The sequence below is a fragment of the Hydra vulgaris genome, chromosome 09 (genome assembly GCF_038396675.1).
Source record: "Hydra vulgaris chromosome 09, alternate assembly HydraT2T_AEP".
Classification (NCBI taxonomy): Eukaryota; Metazoa; Cnidaria; class Hydrozoa; order Anthoathecata; family Hydridae; genus Hydra; species Hydra vulgaris.
Genome location: NC_088928.1, coordinates 32,877,501 through 32,890,424, shown reverse-complemented (window position 1 = coordinate 32,890,424; position 12,924 = coordinate 32,877,501). Strand labels below are relative to the sequence as shown.

General features: G+C 27.3%; 1 protein-coding gene across 1 annotated transcript in view; it reads right to left on the bottom strand.

The window, feature by feature from the left end:
• Positions 1–280: 280 nt before the first annotated feature.
• The window catches only part of LOC101241018 (E3 ubiquitin-protein ligase synoviolin B), a 59,726-nt gene continuing 47,082 nt past the window's right edge, over positions 281–12,924 (bottom strand). Inside the window, exons 9-13 of the mRNA XM_065805419.1 lie at positions 10,125–10,381; positions 6,977–7,146; positions 6,833–6,899; positions 1,308–1,521; positions 281–770 (exon numbers count right to left, since the gene is read on the bottom strand). Of these exons, the coding sequence (XP_065661491.1) occupies positions 461–770; positions 1,308–1,521; positions 6,833–6,899; positions 6,977–7,146; positions 10,125–10,381 (1,018 nt within the window). The 3' untranslated portion in view covers positions 281–460. The remainder of the gene's footprint in view (positions 771–1,307; positions 1,522–6,832; positions 6,900–6,976; positions 7,147–10,124; positions 10,382–12,924) is intronic.

Here is a 12,924-nt window from a genome sequence, read left to right as displayed (position 1 = left end):
TGAAAAGTTTTACTTTCATTCTACGAAAGTATGGAGATATTCCCTATCTTAAATGGCGTAAGATGGTTCTAACAAAAAATATATAAATTTTTTCCATAGCTTAAGATGACTCACAAACATACAAAAACTATATTTTCTCACTTTTCATATTTTTCATTGTTATCCATTTTTTTACCCTCAGGAAATGTTATTCTGGAAAACCAGAAAACCACTTTAATATAAAAAAATATCAAAACTAGAAAAATATTTATCAAAACATTTAAAATTCTAAGAAACATTCTTTATCGAATTTTTTTAAACTAAAATAAAGTATATGTTATACAATTTATTATTAATACATTCTAGTACATTCAAAATGAGAAAATAACTCCTGGAATCAGTAAAAAGAAAGTAGATGAGTAATATAATGAAACCTGTTGAAAGAAATTTCATCTACTTTTATAACTTAGAAATCGAAGCACTAAACATTATCACTATCCTTCTTTTGTTCTTTAGTTAAACTTTCAAAACGCTCTAATCTTCGGCGTCTCAATTCCATATCTGTACTTAATCCTGCAGACGCCTCACAGTTTGAGACTGTGTCTTTAACTGGAGTAACTATTTGTGTAGAAAAGGTTGCAGATTTTGTATTTGTAAATAAACTCGAGTTGGAACCTAATGTCCGAACTTCATTAGGAGTATTTTGCACGTTAGAAGGGCTTAAAGACGTAGGTGAGGTTGTTGACTGTTGGTTGAGAAAAGACTGAATATTATTTGATTGATTCAAGAGGCTAAAATAAAAAGCAAACATAAATAAACATTTTCTTGTTAAAGGTAAAACACGTATTAATTTTTTCATATATAGATCATTTGAAATTTCTTAAAAATCATAAAATAAACAATTTGCTGTTTTTCTTTTAATGTTCACATAAGCTTTAGTAAACAATATTTTATAGGATTTATCAATTTTAATGCAGCCCCGGCCGGGTTATTATTATTAAATCCTATAAAAGTATTGTTTTTAATTATAACTGATATCATAAATTTTAATTAAAAATAACATTTTTATAAGATCTATCAATATTTATGCAGCCCTGGTCATGAACCTGGCCCCGGTCGGGGTTATGTGTTATCAAACCTAGCCCCGGCCATAACCCCCGGCCATAACCCCTTACTAATAAGCTTGCAGGCATTTCCTAAATTATCCTCACAATTTCAGTAACTTTGAAATTTGTGAGTTTCCTAAAATTTATTTATGATCAACATTACTATTTAAAAAATAATTGTTTAAAAAACAGTTAATCATTTTAAAACTGAAAGATACATACTTTAAATTATTAATAACTTGAGAATATTGATTTAACTGTAAAATGGCAGTATCTAACAACGTATGAACATTTCTTAGTATACGTAATCGAGCTTCCACATTGGCACGTTCCTGACCCTCCATAGATTTCAACTGTTCGTCAGTTAGTTGGCCAAAGTTTATATTAGGAGGAGAAAACATTGGAAAAGGAGGAAAAGGTAAGCTTCCAGCCATTCCTAATGTAATAAAATCTTAGAATTTTAATGTAGTTATTAAATAATATAATTATGAAATTATATATGTATATATATATATATATATATATATATATATATATATATATATATATATATATATATATATATATATATATATATATATATATATATATATATATATATATGTGCTTGTATTAAGCATTTTTTTTTTTGAATTTGAATTGAAATTTTGAATATATATATATATATATATATATATATATATATATATATATATATATATATATATATATATATATTTGATCATTTGAAATATCTTAAAAATCATTAAATAAGCAATTTGCTGTCTTTCTTTTAATGTTCACATAAGCTTGCAAGCATTTCCTAAATTACCCCAACAGTTTCAGTAATTTTGAAATTTGTGAGTTTCCTAAAACTTATTTATGAACAACATTACTATTTAAAATAAAATTTTTTTAAAAATAATTAATTATTTTAAAAATAATTACTACTATATAAATACATAGTATGTAAAAATTATATTTTTATAATAAAAAGAAAAAAACAAAAATCAACTAAAATATTCAAATTTTGAAGATGCCAGTTCTTCGAGTGTCATATATTATGGGACAGTTTTAGTATTCTTTCTTTTTCGTAATGATACTTTTTACTTTTTCATAATGATACTTTTTTTTGTAAGAAAAACAGAACCTTATGGTGAGGTAATAAGCAAATTTGTTACAATTGATGGCCCCAATTTCAAAATGGTTTCTTCTTAGAAAACGTCTAAACCAGATGGTTAGAGCTTTCAAAAAATTCCATAATATGTCAGAAATCAGTTTATAAAAAGAATGAAACGAGCAAAGAATTCAAACAATTCAAGGTGGCTGTTTTCTATCAGTTTTGAAAAATCAGCTATGAGATTGATTGTCATAAAAGTAAGGATCAGATTGGGTGATTTGGACCTTTGTTACTTCAATATAACTCTGAACTCATTACAAAAATATACCTTAAAGAAGTCTCAACACTTTTTATTTTAATCTGTTAACTCTTATCCCGATGGTACTCAGATAAACTTATAATTACCCAATACCTGGGTAAAATTTTCTTACTTTAAAATTTCAATGGAAACACTAATTAAAAGTAATGACAAAACTTTACCCAAAATTTATAATCAAAAAATACATTGCTTTGAATAACTTCAAAAAACTTTGTAAAAAACAAAAATTAAAATGAAATGTAAAACAATTGAAATTATTAAACATATATGTATATATATATATATATATATATATATATATATATATATATATATATATATATATATATATATATATATATATATAAACTTTAGTTAGGGAGAGCTGTCAAAATTGGAACAGTTGAATTGGGTCATGGTAAAAGGGGATAAGCCACAAAAATTGAAATTAATATGGTTAAAATGATTAATTGAGATAAAATGGAAAATTGAGTTAATATGGTTAAAATAGTTTTGATGTTTCAAGAAAAGGTATCAACTATTTATGATAAATTTAGTCATGTCAGATGTTTGTTTACCACAACTGCAAGTAACTGCAATCAATTATAGAGCTGTTCATGCTAGAAGGAGTTGAGTCAAAGACTTTTCCCAAGGCAAACATAGCTACGCAACTGACTGCAACAGTTTAACTTTATGTCTTGTGTTCTTAGTCTTATGTAATTACACTGTATAGCTTAACCTAAATAGGAATTAACTTTATAATTTAACTTTATATTTTATATTTTCAGTCTTATGTTGTACCATGAATAAGTGTGAAACATGGAAATAAATTCATATGAAAGTGATGAGTTTCTTGAGAAAAAGTCAGCAAAGACAAGGAAAGCAGATCCAAGTCTTTGGAAGAGAAACATTATAAAGGTTGCCAAAATAAAAGATGAAAAATTTGTTAACTACCAAGAAAATACTGTAGGTAAGTTATTTTGTATTCGATGTTACTAATTGTTTTACAATTTCATTTTCACAGGTAAAATTTGTAGTAATACGCAGTATAAAAGTATTTCTTGTTAGCTGCAAGAGGAACAACTGTCTTGAAACTATTAATAAAGAGGATCAAATAGATATATTAAACCATTTCCATACCTTCAACAATAAAGATGAGCAAGATTTGTTTATACAATCCATGATTGATTCCCAAGAAATAACAATGAGATGACTGAGAAAAGGAAAAAAAAAGCTCTGTAAAAAGTTTTAAAGCTTTTTTAAGTTTCCATGCTGTTATATAAAAAAAAAAAAAAAAAAAGAATTGAAAGAATGCCAGTTTTGAAAATCATTGGGAAAAGCCCAGTAGATATAGAGGACATCATATAAAACAAACATTGTCTGAAGAAACCGAACTTTTTATCAGACAGCACCTCGAAAGTTTTCCAACTAAAGAAAACCATTATCTTGGAAAGCCTGTATGCTATCTAGATGCCACTTTAAATGTTACAACTATCTATAGGCTGTTTAAAAAAAAATACTTTTCAATAAAAGTTGGTGAAACAAAGTTTATATATATATATATATATATATATATATATATATATATATATATATATATATATATATATATATATATATATATATATATATATATACACACACATATATATATATACATATATATATACATATATACATATATACATATATATATATATATATATATATATATATATATATACTTTATGTAATTAAATGAATAAAAACATTACTATTTATCCGTAAACTTTGTTCATTGTTTTCATAACTTTTAAATTTTATACTTTCTTTTGCAACTTCAAAACCTGATTTTTGGAAATTAAAAAGGAGCTATTTGACTGAAATTTTCAGTGTATATTGCTTCTTAATCATTAAGATTTTAACACCTACTTTTTTTCTGTATTAATTTGTGATTTTTTAAGTATTACGTTTTGTAAGTAATTTTTTTTTTTTTGTATTCACGGCTGATGATTGCCTTCGGGCATGAAACTTTAAGTCTCGCTATTTAGTTGTTTTTATTCATTTAATTACATAAAGTATAAATTGCTCTATTATTTGATAATATTGAGCACTGTCATACGAACAAGAATTTTTGTATTTTACACTATATATATATATATATATATATATATATATATATATATATATATATATATATATATATATATATATATATATATATATATACAGAGTGGGCCATAAGTAGGTAACTGAAAAAGAATGATTATAGCAACAAACAAAAAGAAAATTAGCCAAACACATTAGTTTTATTGGATTAGTTTTTTAATATATGTAAGTAAGTTTATAAAAATACCACTCATTAATTTCTGTTTTTAGACAATGAGTGGAAACCGCTATTTGTTGGAACAAAGAATATGGATTTTAAAGAATCATTATTTGTTACAATTTCCAGTATCAATTCAACGTGCTTGGCATAAAGAATTTAAAATTGCAGCTCCTTCATCTTTATGTAATCGTGAATTAGTTGTCAAGTTTGAGAAAACTGGAACAGTAATGGATGCTAAAAGAACAGGACGGCCATTCAGCGTGACCACAGATGCTAAGAAAGAAGAAATCAAACAACATTTTCAAGATTGTCCAACAACATCAACACATCGTGGTTCATTGCTACTCCTAATGAGCCGTTCATCATTACGCCGCATTCTCAATAAGCTGAAACTAAGGCCTTACATTCTTAGTCTAGTTCATAAACTAAATGAAGATGACTATGTTTGACGTGTCATATTTTGCGAAAGAATGCTAGCAATTTGTGAATAAAATTATGACATTCTTGATTCAATAACTTGGTTGAATGAAGCAGTTTTCAAATTAGGTGACTCTGTTAATCAACTCAACAGTGTTTATTACAGCACTGAAAATACACCTTTTTCCACATATCACTGTGGATAAAGGTGTCAACAGTCAAAGTTTGTGTGTATGGGCAAGTTTAAATGTCAACAGTTTAATTGGTTCGTTCTTTTTTGAAGGGACTGTAACAGCTTAAAGCTATCTTTCAATGCTGTCAGACTATCTATGGCCTTCAATCAATAATCAACAAAAGCAAGAATTTATATTACAACAGGATGGTGCTCCGCCACATTATACTTTGGTAGTTTGAGATTGGCTAGATTTTAATCTTCCAAACAGATGGATTGGACGCTGCGGATGTTTCACGCCTTTAGACTTTTTTCTATAGGGTGTAATAAAAAACAAAGTTTATTCTGCTCCTGTGGAAAAATTGGCTGAGTTGAAATTGCGCTTAACAGAGGCTTTTAGAGAAATTTCACTAGAGTTATGTAAAACTGTGTGCTATTCGTTAACTAATTGTTGGGCATAATGTATTGAATTTAACGCTCAATGATTTGAACATTTGCTTTGACTTAACTTGACTTTTCTTTATATTAGTATAAACTTACTGTCCTTACTAGTTTAATAATAATTTGTATAAAATTTTAAATTGTAAAATGGGTGAATGGTGGAAATTTCTTATCAGTAAACTACTTATGTAGTTTACTGATAAGAAATTTTTAATGATGCCGAGAAGTGGCCTTCTTGGTCTTGGGGAGGTGAGTTAAAAAAATATATATCATAGGATGTATCAATGTTTATGCAGTCCTGGCTATCTTTTATTAAATCTGACCCTGGTCAACCCCAGTTGCTTACTATATGCATTTATGTATGTATGTATGTATGTATGTATGTATGTATGTATGTATGTATGTATGTATGTATGTATGTATGTATGTATGTATGTATGTATGTATGTATGTATGTTTGTATGTATGTATGTAAAGTATGTATGTATATTATATTATCTAAATAACCTTTGTTTTAAAATAAAAATCTCAAAAGATAATGTTACATTTGATATTAAATATTGGAATTGAGTAAAAAAAATAATAAATATAGTTTTTAATTTTCCCAAATAAGAACAATAAGAAGTAATTTAAAATTTTTATACAAATAAATATGATATGAATAAAATATAAACTTCAAAATTTTGAATTTTATTTGACAAAAACCTACTACACAATGGAAATTGTAAATGAATATTGGAGAAAGCCTAGAAGGAAAAAACAAACAACTTTATATAGCTCCATCTTCAAAAACAAAAGGAGCTGGCTATTTTTAAATTGTGTTGGCTTCTTTCTAGAACTTACAGCATCAGCCATAACAGCTCTTTCCAAAATCTCTGTTTCCAATGGCTTTCTGCCTCCAACTTAGACCCCACACCTCTGGTTACAATTATTAGCTTAACAAATTTTTAAAATTTAAAAATATTATTATAACAAATACTCACTTAAAAAAAAAGTAAAAACCAAGACTGACCTAAATTCATCGAAGCAAAAGACGGAGTTCTATTTATATTAGGATTAAAAAATGATGTGTCACTCATCTAAAATTAAAGAATGAAACTAAACAACTTTAAAATTAAACAATAAAAATAAAATAAAAAAACAAATGTAAACTTACAAATCCAGGAGGTGGTGGAAATGTAAATGTGGGTGGAAAACTAAACAATCCTGTTGCAGTGGAAGTTGTTGTAGAAGATGCTGATGGCATATTAGTGGTATTTACAACAGGAGGAACCATGCTAGGTGGATTAAAACTTTGTGCTTGAGACATCCCAAACAAAGGAGAGCCTTAAAAAACAAATCAAGTTTAGGCTGAAATTTAGAAAATTATAGATAAAGTAACCTAAAATTTTAATTCAATATTACCAATTATATCTACTATTTTTTCCTCAATAGAAATTGAAACAGATAAAAATCTTTATACTTAAAGAGATAAAAACTTATTCAAACCTTATCACTCTGTCTCTTGAGATGATGTGATATCAATATGGGAATAGAATACTAATTAGACATCAGCTCTCCTCTGACTTGCCTGAAGCGCCATCTGTAAAGGCAATAACACAACCATCATTTTATTGGACAAAATAACTAATTATTGATTTCCCCCCTTGAATGGATCTTTTAGTGCGTCAGAAGGAAGCTGATGTTATGCCATTATTTGTAGCCCAGGTATGAACAGAAGCGATTAAGAATTTTTCATAATTATAAGCTAAGATTAAGCTTTAGAGCTATTTATTGTATTACTTTAGTGTCAAATATATGTAAATCTGTATATATTTGTATAATTATTAAAAATTTTGTACAAATATTTTAATCAGTAAAAATATGGCTTTCTAAAATATATAAATTCTAAATTATATTTTTTTCAAAATTCATGTTACATTTTGTATATATATATATATATGCATATATAAACATCATCATGATCAACACGATGATGATAATGATGATGATCATCACCATCATCATCATCATCATCATCATCATCATCATCATCATCATCATCATCATCATCATCATCATCATCATCATCATCATCATCATCATAATCATCATCATCATCTCTAACATTTTCTCTAGATCATTAAATCACTTTAATCTTCTCTGTCAAACGTTGTTTGATACAACATTTTTTTTCTTATCTTTGTCTAAGATTATACCTCCTATGTCTTGTTAGAGTCATATCCACACATCAATCAATTATCTTCTCTTCTGACAAATACTACACCATTTAAATACTAAAGTTTAAATATGTAAGGATATTGTATGCCAACATTTAAATCAATAGCAAACATATATGTTTATATCCATATATATCCATTTCATATTTTCATCATTTTTACAAGAACATTTCTCATAAGAACAAATGTTCTTTGTTTTTCTTATTGCAAGAAGCCAATGTAAAAATGTCCTGCCTGATATAATGATCTGTTATTTTCATTTTACTAAACCTTGTATCATATCGCAGATGTTAGGTTGTAGAGACTTTTGGAAAGTCTTCAACAGTGTCATTAAGTCTAAAGTAAGTCTAACATTTAATTGCTAATTTATGGGTCTGATCTTTTCCTCTAATTTGACTCTTGAATCAAATGGTCATATTCTTTCTGTTATTCCAGTTAAACCATTGTTAAACATCCAAATCACTCTGGCTTCAAATGCTAAAGTTAATTTTCAATTAAACACTTCTACAGTTTGAGCCTCAGACAAGATTTCAATAATAGTTTTAAAAAAGTGTTCTCCAAAACTCTTTTCAATTTTTGCTAAATTATTAATAAGTGCTAAATAAGTGGTTTCAATTTTAAAAAATTCTAGAAAACACTCTGACCTTATCTTAAGATTAGCCTTCACTCTATTATTAGTTTATTTATATAAAGGCTTAGAGATTATTAAATTATTTCTTTTTAACTGCAGTAATAAAGTTATTCTTGAAGACCTACACTCTTCTTCATTTCAAGTAACTTTAAAGGTAATTCAAGGTTTTATCTTTGCTTCATTGTTGTTTCTTATCTACAATAACAATCTTCATGAAATTTTTACATTTAAAGTTTCTACTTGCTGACATTAAATAAAGACGAGAGTACAAAGAGAGTAAATTAAATTTTTTAATTTACTCTCTTATACTCTCGTCTTAACAAAAAGTCTTTTTTGATTTGAGAACAAGCAGTCAAATTTTAATCTGATCTCTTTTCTGTAACAGCTTAGGGCTTGCAGTGTTTTTTTTTTTAGTTATTTTTTTATAATTCTTGTTAGACAACAAAACTCATTTATTTACTGCAAACAAATATTGCAATATTGTTGGCATTCCTATATCAGCCCTCAGATATAAGGTCGGCATTCGGCAATGCCGACCTCTGTCAACCTAGAAGTGTTTGAGATCAACAAAAAATTGCCAACCTCATTTTTATGTTTTATGGTAAGACCTTTGTATTAAATTTTATTTGCTGACCTCTAAAGAAATGAGGTCGGCAAATAATTGCCGACCTCATTTTTCCTAATTCAGAGAGTTGCTATATTGACGAATAAAAACCCTCTTACTTTCAGACAAAGTCTAAAAGCACATTGTAAATGTAATTAGACCTGCTTTATCTGCCAAGCTTGAGCCACTCTCCCATTGTGGTAAGGTTGTATTTCTTTCTTTCACTTTCATGGCCAATGCTCAAGCTATCATCTCTAGTTAGATTAACCAAAACTCATTCTTGTTTGTCTTTTTATTCAGCAAATGGTATCTTTTTGCTGTATCTGTCCCTTCATGCTACAAAAACTTTTATCAATCCAGTTTTTTTCTATGCACATCAACAAAACTTCATATCACTTACCCATCTATGTGTTTTCCTGATGTTTACAAACTACAACTTTTAAAGTCTTTAGTTAACCTTTACCTCTTTGACTTTATCCTCAATTTTTTAGTAACTCATAACTTAAAAGTGGATGCTTGCAGCCTTGTTGGAAGTAAATTAGTTTTTAAAAATATATAAATTTATGCCAGTATTTAATAAATAGTAAATGTAAGCATAAATTTATAATATATAAATCTTATGATTTTTCCGGGGTCAGGTTTTTAAAAAATCTCATTTTTAGCCTGGACTCCTGGTGCCAGCTAAATTTTGCTATAGACATAACACACTTTGATAACAGGGTTAATGGTATTTACGTTAAAGTTAAAAAAAAATCTATACAAAAAAACAAAAGGTTAAAAAAAAGTTTAATGAATAAACTTAAAAAAAAAAGTAATTCCCGCTCACACACAAAACAAACAAACTAATTACTTTGAGGTGCAGGCTGTGACTGTGGAGGAGGTGGAGAAAACTGTGGAACAGAAGATGGACGTGCCATTTGTGCTGCTTGAGAAAGCACATCCATTCGACAAGTTGGACAAGATTGTTGTCTTTGAAACCAAGAGCGCAAACAGTATGTATGGAAAATATGATTACAAGGCAGTTTCTTTCCAACCAACATTTGTTCACGACAAATTATGCAAGTATTTTCTAATCGAAGTAACTCCTCTTCTGTGGCATCAGGAAACCTAAAATATTCACAGTTTACTTACAATTACTTTCTAACAAATACTTAAAAGTTACAAACAACATGTAAAAACAATTTAACTAGATAATATTGTTTTAGATCTAAGGTTATATTATGGAAACATAAACCAACAGCATTGGTAAATAATGGTTGCCAATGCTATACGGATATGACTATGAATATTTTTTAGTTATTTTTCATTTCCCATGTTATTGAAAATACCATAATAATATATAAAAATCAGATAATGTATTAAAACATCATTAAAAATTTATTTTTTTAATTTGCGCTTGAAAATGTTAATTTTTTAAAAACAGATTTGTAAAAATTTTAATAAGATAATTAAAAAAAACTGATTATTATTTAAAAACAATAACATTTTTAAACTTTGTATAAAATTTTGCTTCTTTTGAAACCCAACTTCAAAAGTAAAAAATCTTTGGTAATATATCTTTGATGGGCGGACATAACAGTATAACTGTATTTTTGACCATTTAACGATTTATGAGAAAATGTGTCTTGTGTATGCCGGCATCAATGGTATTAACAGTATAGTTACACCATTCGGTTCAAACAGAATAAAAGTAATAACCCATTTCTCAAAATATGACTTCTGTAGCAAAATAATTGGGTTCATAATAATCTTTTTTTGCTCTCCTGAAAAGTTACACTTTTGCAGTTATACTCTTATGTCTGCCCATCAAAGATATGGCACCCACTAAGTCATCAGGTATTTTGGTGCATGACTTTTATTTTGAATTGTGCAAAATAAATGTGATTTTATTAATCAGTATTTAATATATATATATATATATATATATATATATATATATATATATATATAATATATATATATATATAATATATATATATATATATAATATATATATATATATATATATATATATATATATATATATATATATATATATATATATATATATATATATATATATATATGTGCGTGTGTATGCAGCAACATGGATTTGTTAAATTAAAATTTTGTTTAATAATATTTTAGAAGTACCATATACTACTACTAAAGCCCTCAACAATTGATGTGGTAATTTTTTTTTTTAATAATATTAGGGACCTATTTAATGTTGGAGTGTTGATAGCAACCCATAAAAATATACTTGAACATATTCGTTTTCTGAGGTAAACTCAAAAATTATGATACATTAAAAAAAAAAAAAAAGTAAAAAATGAATTTTGTTTAAAATCTTTTTTAAAGTGTTCTTAGCAACAACAAAAAAACTTTTAAATTAATATTGAGAAAATCAGGTAACTTAGTTCATTTAAAATTATTATTTTTTATTTAAATATTTTTTTAATAACATTTTAATAAAAGCTATGTAATAGTTATAAGTGGACTGGGTAGTAGCTATGTAGTAACTATATAACAGGTGTATAACATGTTATGTTACAGCATTTGTATAAAAGCTATGTAGTGGGCAGGTACTCTGTGAGCTATGTAGTAACTATATATTTAAAAGCTATATATCAGGATATGTAGTAGTTACATCTGTGATATTAGTTAGATTATTACTTTACAAGAACAATCTAAATAATATTGCCTAAATACGAATTATCAACAAACTGACAACCAACCATTTATAAAGCTACCATGGTTACCAATTGTTGGTCCCAAATTTAGAAAAGAATTTAAAAAACAAAATATAAAAGTTATATTCACATCAGCTCCAAATTTAAACAATATATTCTGCAACAATAAGACAAAACTTCCTCAAAAGACAAACTCAGACATCTACCAAATAAAATGTTCACACAATTCTATATACATTAGTGAAAACAAAAAGAAAATTTTATCAAGATGTATTGAGCACCAGAAAAATAGCATAAAAGGAAAATAGGCCAGTTTTTTTTTTTTTTTTAAACATCTTCCCTTCCAACAAGGCTGCAAGCAACCACTAATGGAAGTTACTGGAAGAGAAAAGATGAAGATTGTAGAGCAAGATAACGATTGACAGACGATTTAAAGGAATGCAAATTATATGAATCAGGAAAGCAAGATGAAGGAACCGAATTCCAAAGAACTGATGTTTGAGGAAAAAAACTAGGCGAATAAGAGTTTTTGGAGCACTTAGGAACAGTCACAGAAAAAGGATAAGACTTAATTGAATGACGAGTAACACGATAACAAATTTTAGTAGATGGCACAAGAAACGCTAGCTCTTTAGACCAGTGCCCATTATAGTATTTGTAGAAAAGAGAAAGAGAAGCAATATCAAGACAATGTGATAATAGTTTTAGGTTGGCTGCAAGAGCAATTCCAACAATGTTTACAATGCATTTTTGCACCTTGTCTAAAAGAGAAAGAGCATCATTAGAATATCCAACCCAGATATGGCAACAGTATTCCATACAAGGCCGGATTTGAGATATATAGAGATAGAGAATAGAATCTGGAGAAAGAAAGTGTCAAGCTCGATAAAGAGATGCAACCTTAGCAGATGCTAATTTTGCAACGGATTTGATATATGGTTTCCAAGAAAGATTGGAAGTAAGAATTAATCCTAGAAG